The sequence below is a fragment of the Mytilus galloprovincialis genome, chromosome 6, assembly GCF_965363235.1.
Source record: "Mytilus galloprovincialis chromosome 6, xbMytGall1.hap1.1, whole genome shotgun sequence".
Taxonomy (NCBI): Eukaryota; Metazoa; Mollusca; class Bivalvia; order Mytilida; family Mytilidae; genus Mytilus; species Mytilus galloprovincialis.
The window spans coordinates 98,561,818-98,577,216 of record NC_134843.1 but is presented as its reverse complement, the minus strand read 5'-3'; the positions used below and the strand labels follow the sequence as shown (position 1 = coordinate 98,577,216).

Sequence of the window (15,399 nt, the reverse complement as noted above, 5' to 3'; positions counted from 1 at the left end):
AATTTGTAGTGCATACCCAGTGATTCCAGAATTTCTAATTGGGGGTGGGGTGGGGGGGGGGGCATTGGCTGCGTAAGAGGTAGCCAGATCTAGTCATGCTTCCGTGATTCCCTAAATAATCAATACATTTGTCTTAGATTCCCTACAGCTCTATTAAAGTCAGACTGGTTCCCTATAGCTAGTAGTTATTAGCTAAAAATGTTTGTATATAAATAAAATAATATTACCCACAACTTACCCTATTTTTCAGCATACCAGCGGAAATACATGTATTATTTCTTTTTGTCTTTTGAAATTTGCTATAAGTTGTGCTAGCGGCAGTCTTAAACATGTACATGTAGCTACATGTATTAAAGGTATATTTAAGGTTGTTTTAAAGCATTGTAGTTTATTGTGACTTTTAAATTAATTTAAAGAAAAGCAATAAAAACATGGGTTCTACGTTTTTTTTTTTCTTTAAATGTTTTAAGTTGGTCCAAGGACATATATAGAGGGAGGATAACATCTTAACAATCCTTGATGTATTAAAAAAATATGTAGAGAATCATTGGAGAAACCACACTGTACACCTTAAACCTTTAAAACTTGTTGATGGATTTTAATGGAATAAATATTTTCTTAAACTTAAATGATCCCCACATTTGTATTTCAAATATACATTTGTATAATTTTTGGAAATTTCAGTCACTCAACAAATACTTGTTATCCTATATGTATATATATATATATATATATAAGTAAAAGGGTTATGGAGCGAAAAAGGTCCTTGACATGAGATATGTTTACCAAAAAAATATAATTACCAATGGAAGAAGTAAGACTTTTTGTCTATCCGGCCTTTGTGTTAAATTCTTAATTATTTATCTGGTCGGGAATGCTATCTAAAACACTTATTTCTTCTGCAAAAAGGGGTGTCAGACACATTTTTTTTTATCATACTGCTTTAATTACATTAAAGATGTCTGTTTCCGTTTTTTCCGTTAAATACCAATTCCTCAGAGCAATTGGTACTTTGCGGAACGGAACGGAACGGAAAAATAAATTAAAAAGTTTACATCAGATTCAACTGGATCACTGTCTCTAATCATCGTCGGAACGGGCTGTTGAAGGCCCCTTTTTTAAAATATAATTACCGATGGAAGGAGAAAGACTTTTTGTGTAACCTGCCTTTGTGTTAGAAATTTTTTATTATTGATCAAGTCGAAAATGCTATCTAAAACACATACCACTCATGCAAAAAGAGGTGTCAGACAATTTTTTTTATCATACTGCTTTAATTACATTAAAGATGTCTGTTTCCGTTTTTTCCGTTAAATACCAATTTCTCAGAGCAATTGGTACTTTGCGGAACGGAACGGAACGGAAAAATAAATTAAAAAGTTTACATCAGATTCAACTTGATCACTGTCTCTAATCATCGTCGGAACGGGCTGTTGAAGGCCTCTTTTTTAAAATATAATTACCGATGGAAGGAGAAAGACTTTTTGTGTAACCTGCCTTTGTGTTAAATTTTTTATTATTGATCAAGTCGAAAATGCTATCTAAAACACATACCACTCATGCAAAAAGAGGTGTCAGACAATTTTTTTTTATCATACTGCTTTAATTACATTAAAGATGTCTGTTTCCGTTTTTTCCGTTAAATACCAATTCCTCAGAGCAATTGGTACTTTGCGGAACGGAACGGAACGGAAAAATAAATTAAAAAGTTTACATCAGATTCAACTGGATCACTGTCTCTAATCATCGTCGGAACGGGCTGTTGAAGGCCCCTTTTTTAAAATATAATTACCGATGGAAGGAGAAAGACTTTTTGTGTAACCTGCCTTTGTGTTAAATTTTTTATTATTGATCAAGTCGAAAATGCTATCTAAAACACATACCACTCATGCAAAAAGACGTGTCAGACAATTTTTTTTATCATACTGCTTTAATTACATTAAAGATGTCTGTTTCCGTTTTTTCCGTTAAATACCAATTCCTCAGAGCAATTGGTACTTTGCGGAACGGAACGGAACGGAAAAATAAATTAAAAAGTTTACATCAGATTCAACTGGATCACTGTCTCTAATCATCGTCGGAACGGGCTGTTGAAGGCCCCTTTTTTAAAATATAATTACCGATGGAAGGAGAAAGACTTTTTGTGTAACCTGCCTTTGTGTTAAATTTTTTATTATTGATCAAGTCGAAAATGCTATCTAAAACACATACCACTCATGCAAAAAGACGTGTCAGACAATTTTTGTTATCATACTGCTTTAATTACATTAAAGATGTCTGTTTCCGTTTTTTCCGTTAAATACCAATTCCTCAGAGCAATTGGTACTTTGCGGAACGGAACGGAAAAATAAATTAAAAAGTTTACATCAGATTCAACTTGATCACTGTCTCTAATCATCGTCGGAACGGGCTGTTGAAGGCCTCTTTTTTAAAATATAATTACCGATGGAAGGAGAAAGACTTTTTGTGTAACCTGCCTTTGTGTTAAATTTTTTATTATTGATCAAGTCGAAAATGCTATCTAAAACACATACCACTCATGCAAAAAGACGTGTCAGACAATTTTTGTTATCATACTGCTTTAATTACATTAAAGATGTCTGTTTCCGTTTTTTCCGTTAAATACCAATTCCTCAGAGCAATTGGTACTTTGCGGAACGGAACGGAAAAATAAATTAAAAAGTTTACATCAGATTCAACTTGATCACTGTCTCTAATCATCGTCGGAACGGGCTGTTGAAGGCCTCTTTTTTAAAATATAATTACCGATGGAAGGAGAAAGACTTTTTGTGTAACCTGCCTTTGTGTTAAATTTTTTATTATTGATCAAGTCGAAAATGCTATCTAAAACACATACCACTCATGCAAAAAGAGGTGTCAGACAATTTTTTTTTATCATACTGCTTTAATTACATTAAAGATGTCTGTTTCCGTTTTTTCCGTTAAATACCAATTCCTCAGAGCAATTGGTACTTTGCGGAACGGAACGGAACGGAAAAATAAATTAAAAAGTTTAAATCAGATTCATTTTGATCACTGTCTCTAATCAAGGACGACGTGAGGTCAGTCTAGATATCATAATTGCATGACTTGCAAATGCGTTAATTTCATGATAATTTATCAGGACAATCCGACATATTCATCTACAGAATATTTCCCGATGTTTTACATTATTACATTATCACCTGTGAAGATGAGATTAAGTATACATTTGTGTTATTTGTATATGGAAAACCGTAAAACACAGAAATTTTAAAGTTTGTTTTGTTTTAAAGATTTTTCGAAATTTTGATAAATGCCCCCTTTGGATACCTTAAATGAAATTCCGTTCCGTTCCGTTCCGTTCCGTAATGTACCAATAGCCTTGGAAATCGGGGCAAAAAAAAGGGAGGGAAATAGGTTTTCTGGACAATTACTTTAGATTTAGTGAATGGATCTCCTTAAATTTTTAAAAGAAGGTTGATTTTGGGGGTTATTGTTCCAATAGTTTAGGAATTAGGGGCCAAAATGGGGGCCCAAAATAAGCATTTTTGTATTTTTTAAACAATAACTTGTGTTTAAGTGTATGAATCTCTCTGAAATTATACCACAAGTTTCCATACCAAAAAAGGATGTTTAGTTATGACTGAGGGGTTATGGCTCAAAATGTTTTGGACAAGGGGGGAAAACTAGGTTTTTCTGGTTAATGGACAATTAAGACAATTTAAAAGCAGTGTCAGGGAGGTAATTCAAAAACAGTTAACATTCAATGTTGGGCATGTTCAGATTTACCTCCCTTACACTACTTGTAAATTATGTATAAAGAAATGTCAAGGGGGGCTGTAGTAATTTTCAATTTTTTCCCCCAAATTTCTCAAATTCTAAATTTTTGAAAAGTTTGAAGAAAAAATCTTTAATTGCACAATATTGCATAATAGATTTGTAAGATCTTGACATTTGTTTTGTGTCAGAAACTCATATTTTATACAAAAAATAATGTGTGGTATGCATGCCAATAGAGACGAAAATGATGTAGTAGCTAGCAACTTTGGGTCACTGTACAGTCTGCAACAATGAGAAAAAACAATACTGCATGGCAAGAAATAAAAAAAAAAAAAATGAAATGACAATCGTAAGGGAGCTAGGATGTTATTTGAAAAAAGGCAGAACATGAGTTTTGAGTGTATGTAAAAAGTCGGGACAGAGATTTCAACTTAAAAAGGCTGGATAAAAAATTTCATCATAGCACCCAAAATAAATCAAATAGTATCTACCTGAAACAATTCGAATGAGAAAACGGTTTACCAAATTTTATGTTGTCTAGCAGTCTCATAGCTATGAACTAGAAAGAAGAATATGTAATTTAAATTATAGTTTTCTGGTTTTTACTGGCATTGACTGGAACTATGGAAGGTGTTGCAAGGTAGTTTTTTTTATTATTTTTTTTAGGGGATTAAAATATTAAAAAGTATCAAATTTAGGATTTGTAAACGTTCGATCACATTTCGATGTGCCTAATTAACACCAACCTGACACAATGAACAACTTCGTGAACGCTAATAATTGTTCTCATAATGTCATAATATTGACACATGACTCAATCTTTCCAATGAAAATAAATATTAGAGTAGTCTCGCGTGAGTCTTGCATTTTTCTAAAATAAAAATAGCTGAAGTGAAATAATTGAAAATGATGCAATAATTTTTGCCAGTATAGGAGAGATTTTGGGAAGTTTTGTATTTTCAAATGAAAAATAATTTTTCATTTTTTGTTGTTGAAAAGTGCATTTACAATGCCTCCCTAGAAAATTATTTGTCTTGATTTTATTAAAAAAAAATCTACATCCTTTTCATTCTTTTCAAAATCATGCAATTGAAAATCCCCGTGTACTTAATATACATTTGGAAAAATCTCCATCCAGGGGCGGATGCAGGAATTTTCGAAAAGGGGGGGGTGCTAACCCAGGGCACCCAGGGCAAAGGGGGGTGCAAAACATATGTCCCGATACAAATGCATTGATCGGCAAAAATAAAGGGGGGTGCGCACCCTCGGAACCCCCCCCCCCCCCCTGGATCCGCCACTGCCATCTTTGTGTAATGGAATAAAAGTTTTAGAGTAACACTATCACCCGAGTAAAAATATGAAAATGAGATCAGAAAAACTGTGTGACTAGCTACACATTTGGGTGGATTACAGCTCGAACGATACGCTAATTTTAATGCACTAGAAGAGGAAATCAAATCGAAAGGGACCTAACAAGTATCGCCAAAACCGAACAAGGAATTAGCTTTGCATTAGGTAGAATTATTCCTTTTTAGTGTCCCAAATTCATGACCGTAAATATGATTTAAGCAAAATCCGTATTTTTCTGCAAGTACCAATGTAATGGCAACTAAGCTGGTGATATCTCGGCGAACACAGCAAACATACATGAAATATTTGCAACTGGACGTTTAGCAAACAACAATCTGAAGTGTCGCATAACCTTGACTTGCTAATCATCCATGTTCCCTGTAAATGTACGCGTGCTTATTATGGTTTCATCGACTTCATTTTAACTTTGGTGGATAGTTGTCTCATTGGCGATCATACCACATCTCCATATTTTCATAAAAATGGTCAACCCTATTAATATTGGATTGGTTGGGATTAGTACGTGCTCATCTTGTGGACAGAGTCTTCTCCTTATGTATATAAATGCTCAAATCACCGGGTATTGTACCAAAATTTTACTGTTTGCTAATCAAAGTCCTATGATAAGATTATTTTAAGATGCTTAAATAAAACCCGAGACATATACATCTGCATATATGTCTATGTAAAAGATGGACTTTTTCGGTGATATAGCTATAGTAAAGGAAAAAAGTTCTTTGCTGATTAAATAAATTCATAAGGGGTTCCGCTGCTGATTAAATAAATTCGTAAGGGTTCGCGGAACCCAGTTTCTCGCCTACTATTGCTGTACGTCGCAGGCTCAACAAAAATGAGGAAAAAAAATCAATAATAATATTTCTCTTGATACTATCTTTTGATTGTAAGAAGCTTCTGTCCAAGTTTGGTAAAAATCCAGATTAGTTTATGAATCTTATAAATGTTTTAAAAACTTTAATTGCAGACTGTATGTAATGTTAATTGGAAGAAAAGTGCATTTATAAGTGAAATGCATGCCGATACACAGGAACACAATTTTGACAAAATTTCCTTTTAGATTCTAGCATTTGATCATAAATAAGCTTCTGTCCAAGTTTGGTACAAATTAAAAATAGTATAAGAAAGTTATTAAAATTTTAAAAACTTTAACCACAGAGTGAATGTAATGTTTCCCCGCAGAAAAACTAAAATTGAGAAAGGAAATGGGGAATGTGTCAAAGCGATAACAACCCGACCATATAGCAGACAACAGCCGAAGGCCACCAATGGGTCTTCAATGTAGCGAGAATTCCCACACCCGTAGGTGTCCTTCAGCTGGCCGCTAAAATATGTATACTAGTACAGTGATAATGGACGTCATACTAAACTCCGAATTATAAACAAAAGACTAAAATTAAAAATCATACAAGACCAACAAAGGTCAGAGGCTCCTGACTTGGGACAGGCACAAAATTGCGGCGGGGTTAAACATGTTTATGAGATCTCTATAGCCAATTAAGAAAAGTAAACGCATAACTAAGTCCATTTATATGTAAAATACGGAAAAAAATGGAATTTTATTTTTACAAAATTTACTTCTGGATACTATACCTTATGATCATAAACAAGCTTCTGTCAGTGTTTGGTAGAAATCCAGTATGGTTTAAGAAAGTTATTAAAACTTAAAAAAAAAACTTTAACCACAGAGTGAATATTTGTGGACGCCGACGACGTCGACGGAATGTAGGATCGCTATGTCTCGCTTTTTCGACTAAAGTCGAAGGGTCGACAAAAAGGAACATTATAAAAGAAAAATTCGTGAGGGTTCCGCGGAACCCAGTGTCTCGCCTACTCTTTCTGTTAATCGCAAGCTCAACAAAAATGAGGAAACAAATCAATAAAATATTCCTGTTGATACTATCTTCTGATTGTAAGAAGCTTCTGTCCAAGTTTGGTAAAAATCCAGGATAGTTTATGTAATAAATGTTCAAAAAAATTAACTGCACACTGAATGTAATGTTGACTAGAAGAAAAATTTTCTTCTAGATACTAGCTTTTGATCATAAACAAGCTTCTTTCCAAGTTTGGTACAAATCCAAAATAGTATAAGAAAGTTTTAAAATTTTAAAAAGTTAAACCACAGAGTGAATATATTGTTTCCTGGCAGAAAATATAAGTCCATAAATTTTGTAAAAAAAAAATGGATTTTTTTTTTACAAAATTTACTTCTGGATACTATCTTATGATCATAAACAATCTTCTGTCCACGTTTGGTACCAACCCAGGATAGTTTAAGAAAGTTATTAAAATTTTAAAAACTTTAACCACAGAGTGAATGTAATATTTCCAGGCAGTCCATTTATAAGTAAAATACGGAAAAAATGGAATTTTATTTTTACAAAATTTACTTCTGGATACTATACCTTATGATCATAAACAAGCTTCTGTCAGTGTTTGGTAGAAATCCAGTATGGTTTAAGAAAGTTATTAAAACTTAAAAAAAAAAACTTTAACCACAGAGTGAATATTTGTGGACGCCGACGACGTCGACGGAATGTAGGATCGCTATGTCTCGCTTTTTCGACTAAAGTCGAAGGGTCGACAAAAAGGAACATTATAAAAGAAAAATTCGTGAGGGTTCCGCGGAACCCAGTGTCTCGCCTACTCTTTCTGTTAATCGCAAGCTCAACAAAAATGAGGAAACAAATCAATAAAATATTCCTGTTGATACTATCTTCTGATTGTAAGAAGCTTCTGTCCAAGTTTGGTAAAAATCCAGGATAGTTTATGTAATAAATGTTCAAAAAAATTAACTGCACACTGAATGTAATGTTGACATTGAAGAAAATTTTTCTTCTAGATACTAGCTTTTGATCATAAACAAGCTTCTTTCCAAGTTTGGTACAAATCCAAAATAGTATAAGAAAGTTTTAAAATTTTAAAAAGTTAAACCACAGAGTGAATATATTGTTTCCTGGCAGAAAATATAAGTCCATAAATTTTGTAAAAAAAAAATGGATTTTTTTTTTACAAAATTTACTTCTGGATACTATCTTATGATCATAAACAATCTTCTGTCCACGTTTGGTACCAACCCAGGATAGTTTAAGAAAGTTATTAAAATTTTAAAAACTTTAACCACAGAGTGAATGTAATATTTCCAGGCAGTCCATTTATAAGTAAAATACGGAAAAAATGGAATTTTATTTTTACAAAATTTACTTCTGGATACTATCTTTTGATCATAAACAAGCTTCTGTCCTAGTTTGGTAGAAATCCAGGATCGTTTGAGAACGTTATTCAAATTTCAAAAACTTTAACCACAGAGTGAATATTTGTGGACGCCGCCGACGACGACACAGAGGACGACGGAATGCAGGATCGCTTAGTCTCGCTTTTTCGACTAAAGTCGAAGGCTCGACAAAAATGAATTTCATCCTCAACATCATCAGAATAACATCTGTCGCAATTATTACTTCATAAAGCACATTTGGATAAATATATCGCCAAGTTTCATCTTTAAACTTGCGATTACTTATTCTGAACTTTGAATATTGTTTTCTTTTTTTTCATACACATAAAAACAATATAATATTGTATAAAAATACAAATAAATTTTATAATCGGAGTTAAAATATCGCTATCCATGCAGCCACAAATGACTTGTAATAATTGAAGAAGAGGATTTTTTTTTCTTTTTTTTTAAAGGGGGGGGGGGGTCATTGTTTGATCATGCAGATGAGATTCAGCGTAAATTATCTTATCTTTCCTTTAAGACCTAGAAATAAGAAGTGTTATGATTGCCAATAAGTCAACTCTCCACCATATGACATAAATAAACAAATGCAAATCACCATACGCGGCCTTCATAAATGAACAAAACCCATACCGCATAATAGTTAGCTATATATAAATGACCCCAAAATGAAAAATATAAAACAATTTAAATGAGAAATCTTACGGTTTGATGTATGTACGCAATCTAGTTACTTGGGATGATCAATGGCTATATTCACAGATGTATTTTTTATCCCATTTTTATTCGGGGGAAAACCTAATAAGCATGATAAGTTAAAGGTTATATGTTTTATACTACGCCGAGTTCACATTAATATTCTATTTCATATAATTTTTTTTTAGTAAATTATAATTTCTATAATCAATGATATTTCATCATATTTCAAATACACCAATTTGCTCAGTCCTATCAATATGAAAAAATTATTTAAATATTAAACGAAATCTATTTTTACTAAAAAAAAATACGTTACTTTTGGATACTCCAAACTGCATCAATATGTGATGAGCTTTCTCAATCCGCTACTATTTAAATTTACTGTAATAAAGGTTGACAAAGCTTGCGGATTCTTATGATCTTTTAATTCAAATACACTTTAATTAAAAGGATTTGTATACTTTACAATTGATATCAGTTTCTTTTTTTCTAATCAGACCCCAGGCTCCCCCCAATAAAAAACAAACATATTCTACACTAGGCATTATATAGACGAGTAAGGCGAGTACTAACCTTACCTCAAGTGGTTAACTCTGATTCGCCATGATTTTCTATCAATGGACCACTAGACGTTTTACAGCACTCAATCTTCAACATTTCAGTAAAAAAAAAAACGGGGAAAAAAATAAATCATTTTTTTTTTAGAAAACAGTATACTTTGACATGAAATTATTTCGCCAAACACCTATTTAATTTACCTCTTGCAAATATTAAGACCAGTTTTTTAATCAGATTCCACAAATTACTTAAGTTGTTGATATTCACCAAAAAATACACTGTAAAACAACGAATGATCAATGTAAATAAAACCACGTGTGTCGTCTACTCGCTACAACAGAAGTACTAAGCGTGCCACTACATATATCACTACTCCAAATCCATATATTCAAATATCTTTTTAATTAAGGCATGACATAGGTTGAAACTTTCTGGTAATATTCAAACTGCATTATTGATATAAATAATTTAAAAGAATAACAATAATATATGTGTTTATACTAATTCTCAATATAGTTCCCTAGCGTCACACGTAGCAACTAAAACCAAGCGCGACCGTATCGCCACCCTTGGCAACTTCTCTAACTTAACCGACACACAACTGAACCTTCACTTGACAACTGTCCACCACGAGAGAAGGAGCGTATTAGTGTGCTGTCCAGGAGGACTAAGAACTTAGAAAATTTTCACTATTATAGACAATAACAATGTTCAAGAATACATTTCAGAGTGGGTTCTTATCCATACTTTACAGTATTGGAAGTAAACCGTTACAAATTTGGGACAAAAAGGTAAGTTATTTTCATTCTATACACCGGTTATCATTACCATAGTGATACATTGATGTCAACATGAAAACCTTCAACTTCATCTAATAATAACATGACAGTATGCATAACTTGCCTCACAATTAGTTTAATATTATATGGTGTCATCACCAGATTTCTATTTCGAAAAATTAAGGCATTTTACAAGCAAGAAACTTTTGTTTTTGTTGACACACGGAAGTGCACGTGTAAACAACTTACAAGTGTTTGAATGTTATATTTTATACACAAATATTTTAATTTTATACACTACCATCGAGATTTATGATGACGGAAGTGTACAATTATTCATTTTTCCAAAGTAATGTCACTTTTAGTAGCCATATGTGATGTTGATGTTTATGAAGATGGAGATGTTCGTCATCTCGCTTCATTGAATTCTATGTCATTATTTTCATTCAATTGCACATTATAGAACATTTTATTATAAAAACACTACTAATTAACGATAAATAAAGTATGTTATATAATTTTGCATGGAGTTAGACCTCCGTTGCCAAGATAGTATTTTGTTTCCTGATCATCAACATCATGGCCGCCATTTGCATTCTAATAGACAATATTATAACATCATGTTATTATCGTTTTAGGTTAGAAATGGTCATATTAAACGTATAACAGACAACGATATCCAGTCCTTAGTTTTAGAAATTGTTGGTACAAATGTCAGGTATGTACTTAATCAACCTTAAACAAATATTTCTTTGTTTTGAAAAAGAGATAATTTTGAATTATCTCCCTTAAGTAACATCTATGGTAACACATAATCAAACACAAATATACATGCATTTGGTTATTTAATGAGACAAATATAGCTAACTTTCATTTAATGCAATTTTAATTATTCTTATTTATGCAAAACATATTCAATATAATTAGTTGAATACTGCATCTTATATTATTTTAAACATCTTTATTATGTCAAGTGGCATGTGCAAGTTTTTAAAGTGATTCTGTAACACATTAATACTTTGAAAATATTTTCTTTAAAATGCTAATCTTTTAAATATTTTCTATGCTACAAGTGTTAAAATTATTTGTTCTTACAACATAACAAGTTTGAATTGTTTTTCTACTGAAATAAATGCACATTTTATGTTAAATCTTGTATGTTTATTGACTGAATTTTAAAATTAATTATTGAAAGAACATACTTTTTATTTCTAGTAACAAATGTACCGGTATGAATAATATTTTGATATTTCCCTTTTCTATTTATAGCACAACATACATCACATGTCCAGCAGACCCAAAGAAAACATTAGGAATTAAACTTCCATTCTTAGTTATGATCATCAAAAACTTAAAGAAATATTTCACATTTGAAGTACAGGTAAGAATGTAGCAATTATATTTTTAATTTAAAGTCGACCTAAAAATGTTAGTTATGCAATTCTATCACTAAGCATGAAATGTGAATATGTTAAATGAAGAAACTTATCTTTACAAAAAAAAACATGTTACTTTAAAATAAACACACAAATGTACATAATTCTTCAAATGTTTTTTTTACTATTTCTGTTGCAATTTAGTATAAATAAGTGACGAGTCAATAGACAATGACTTAACCATGATGGTCTTAAGTCCTTTTATAACATTTCTTTCTGTAATATTTTAGGTCTTAGATGACAAAAATGTGAGACGAAGATTCAGAGCTAGTAACTACCAAAGTACAACACGTGTAAAACCATTTATATGTACTATGCCAATGAGGTTAGATGATGGATGGAATCAAATTCAATTCAACTTGTCAGATTTCACAAGGAGAGCCTATGGAACAAATTACATTGAAACACTTAGAGTACAGGTTAGTATTGATTAACTTGTAAATGTATAAATCAGGTTAAATTGTCAGAATCTTATGTTTAAGGTTAAGGTCTTGGGAATTATGGTAAAATAAGGAAATATTTTGTACCACACAAACAAATAGTTACTTTATTTTACAAGAACAAAAAAGAAATTGGTCCTTTTCAGGAAATAGTGTAAAAAAGAATTGAGAGATGGTAGCCTTTCAACACTTTTATAACAAAACTTTTGATGTACAGTTTTGAATTTTTAATACCCATTTATTACAGTGATATTCTGATATTTATTGTTTCTATTTCTTTTTTCAGATTCATGCCAATTGTCGAATTCGTAGAGTTTACTTCTCAGACAGACTATATTCAGAAGATGAATTACCCGCAGAATTTAAATTATACCTTCCGGTGCAAAATAAAGGAGGCGTGAAAGCATAACAAAATGACTAATTAGACAGTGTATATAAATTATACGAAAAATAAAAATGTTCAAATGCTACTCAAGAACTGAAGGTGAATTATTGCGAGAATGTTGGATATTAAGAGATGCTGCCTGTTTTTACAAATGTCTTGCAAAAATGTTGTACGAGAGACCAATCAAACATGGCTGATTCCTGCCTAGAGTCTCGTTGAATATGCCATGATCATATACGAAACAAAGTGTTCATTTTAAATTGTCATTGATGTCATATTTCATATATCTCTTGTTGCATGAACAGTTATTTTCATATTTATAGGAAGACTCGGTGCAATTATACAGCCAGATTTAAAAATTGTTTATTAATTTTGCATAAATGATTTGATATTATTGTCTTTCTGGAACAAAATGACATTTAGTGCTTTAAAAACAATGTTTTAAAATTTTATACTGTGTTTATATTCCACACATGTAGTACTTATTGATATGCAGATAATAATGTAAAGTTTAAATTTGGTTGTATTTGCCTGTAGATCTCCATATCTCCCGTAATTCTCAGGATATTTTTAAAACACAAATTGCATCTAGCATTTGAATAGAATACAAAATAAAGAAGATTTAATTCCATTTTAAGTTGGGATTTATTGCAATATTTTATTTTATATATATTTCGAAGTTGTCTTTTCCTGACTTGTTTTGTTAGTGGATAAATTTTCAAATTTTTTCCTGTTATTGTCTTTGTTAAACAATGTTCTTGCATTTTAAAAATTATTTGTACATAACTTCCATAGCAAAAAATAAATGTATATTAAAAATTAGCAGATGAACAGATATTCTCTTTCAAAGTAATATATTCTGCCAAAAGTATCCACATCACCTTTAGAAAGTGAAACTGCTTGTTTGATTGTGCTAGCTTAATGTCCAGTGGCAAATATTGCTCTCATATTCAGTACATTGGAAAACCACCTACTGACCCCTCAAATAGTTGTAACATGAGATATTAAATATGAAGTGTTGCTGAGCAAGGTACTTCCTACAAGAAGCATTGGATGTAACATCCTAATTTCAACCAGAGGCTGTCTATTTATTACATACATTGTACAGTTAAATGAACCTCCCTTCTGTAGCGTTTTTTAGTTAGACTGAACCTGTGACAAAGTCCTTAACCCTGTTTTATTTTTAGGGGTAAACTTGTTTGAAGACTTCTTGTATCAAAATAAGAATTAATTTCTTGGTGTTCTGCAAGCAGTTACTTTTGATAGTTTGTTGGTGTTTGACTACATGTGAACCTCATAAAACAATCAAATACACAAATATATTTCTTCAAAGATGGTGTTTTATTCCAGGATTTTGAACAAAGAAATCATCTTTAACACTTGAACACCTGAATGAATTTTTTTTCCCCATCAACATTACAGATAAAAATGTGTTTTCCCCCCAAAATATATAGGTTAGTAAGACGAGAAACTAAGACAACAAAAGATTAACTGACATAAGAGCATTATCATAGAGGCTTCCATTTCAAGTTCCCCATTTGATTTATTGAATAAAATTGAGAATGGAAATGGGGAATATGTCAAAGAGACAACAACCTGACCATAGATCTGAGTACAACAGAAGATCACCTATAGGTCTTCTATGCAACGAGAAACTCCCGCAGCTAGAGGCATCCTTCAGACTGGCCTCATAACAAATATTTATACTAGTTCCAGGGGCGGATCCAGGAATTTATTAGGGGGTGGTCACCGTTTGAAATCTTAAATTAAAATTCATTTTTTTTATTGGTATCATGAAAATACACAACTATAGAAGACAAAAGTTACACATTATTTATAAAATTGATTCCAATTTCATTTTTCTTGGATGCCTGCGTGCAAATATATCAACTATAACATCAAGTTCGGTTTGCTTTTATACGTTCATTCATAGCTTTATCAATAAATGTTTGAATATCAGTAGTCCTTTGCTTAATGTTGTCAAGAAAAAGTTGAGCTTTTGCTCTAGCTTCAGTATGACTTTTTTTGCATGATTTCTCATCATGGCCGAAATGCTAGTTAAGTCTTGTACTTGCATGTGCCATATCTGTTAATGGGTTGCATGATAATGTTCCCAAACTATCAACCTCAAACAGAGCACAGTATACATGTATGCAGTAAGCTCCTTCTTGTGAAGGTGAGTACACTAGCCCATCATAGCGATTTAGCCAATTCAGCTGAAACAGTCTGTTCTTTCCTGCATATTTTTTTATAGGAAAGTTATAGTTTATTCCAGGTTGGAAATGATTTCTTATTAAATTAAATTTCTCTTTGTTTGTTAATTTACGTGTTGATTGTTTTACAAAACCAATGTCGTTTGTACTTATATGTAAGTTGGGGGTTGTTTCTTTAATCTGATCACTTTTATTCGTATCAATGCTAGGTCTGAACTGTTCAGTGATAATGTCTATCTGGAGACAATTTCGTGAGACATCTTAACCACCGACTTTGTATGATTCTCCAAAAGAAGTCCACTACAAAATTGTTAAAGTTTGTTTGTTCTGCATGTGATGGCTTTCATAAAGTTTTGTGTTGTCCCTCTTGTCAGATGCAGTTACAAGTGAAGGCTATCCAAGTATCCAGGTTCTTCGCAAAAGACTGACAAGACATGTGCACAGAAAATCAGATTACCTGGATTCCGTGTAGGAAATTGATCACTTGATGGTTATCTTTAATAGATTTATTTTCTTTTAAATTC

At 32.0% G+C, this 15,399-nt stretch overlaps 1 protein-coding gene across 1 annotated transcript; it reads left to right on the top strand.

Annotated features, from left to right (window-relative positions):
- Positions 1-10,169: 10,169 nt before the first annotated feature.
- On the top strand, positions 10,170-13,493 carry LOC143080898 (cilia- and flagella-associated protein 20). Its single transcript, XM_076257050.1, has 5 exons — positions 10,170-10,413; positions 11,040-11,119; positions 11,671-11,782; positions 12,068-12,256; positions 12,564-13,493. Exons 1-5 carry the CDS (start codon positions 10,330-10,332, stop codon positions 12,684-12,686), a joined length of 588 nt encoding a protein of 195 aa, XP_076113165.1. The 5' UTR covers positions 10,170-10,329; the 3' UTR covers positions 12,687-13,493.
- Positions 13,494-15,399: the final 1,906 nt, after the last annotated feature.

Coding starts and splice junctions, on each gene's coding strand:
- LOC143080898 (XM_076257050.1), top strand. CDS start 10,330: ATGTTCAAGAATACATTTCAGAGTGGGTTCTTATCCATACTTTACAGT. Junction 10,414..11,039: donor TACAAATTTGGGACAAAAAG/GTAAGTTATTTT, acceptor TTATCGTTTTAG/GTTAGAAATGGTCATATTAA. Junction 11,783..12,067: donor ATTTCACATTTGAAGTACAG/GTAAGAATGTAG, acceptor GTAATATTTTAG/GTCTTAGATGACAAAAATGT.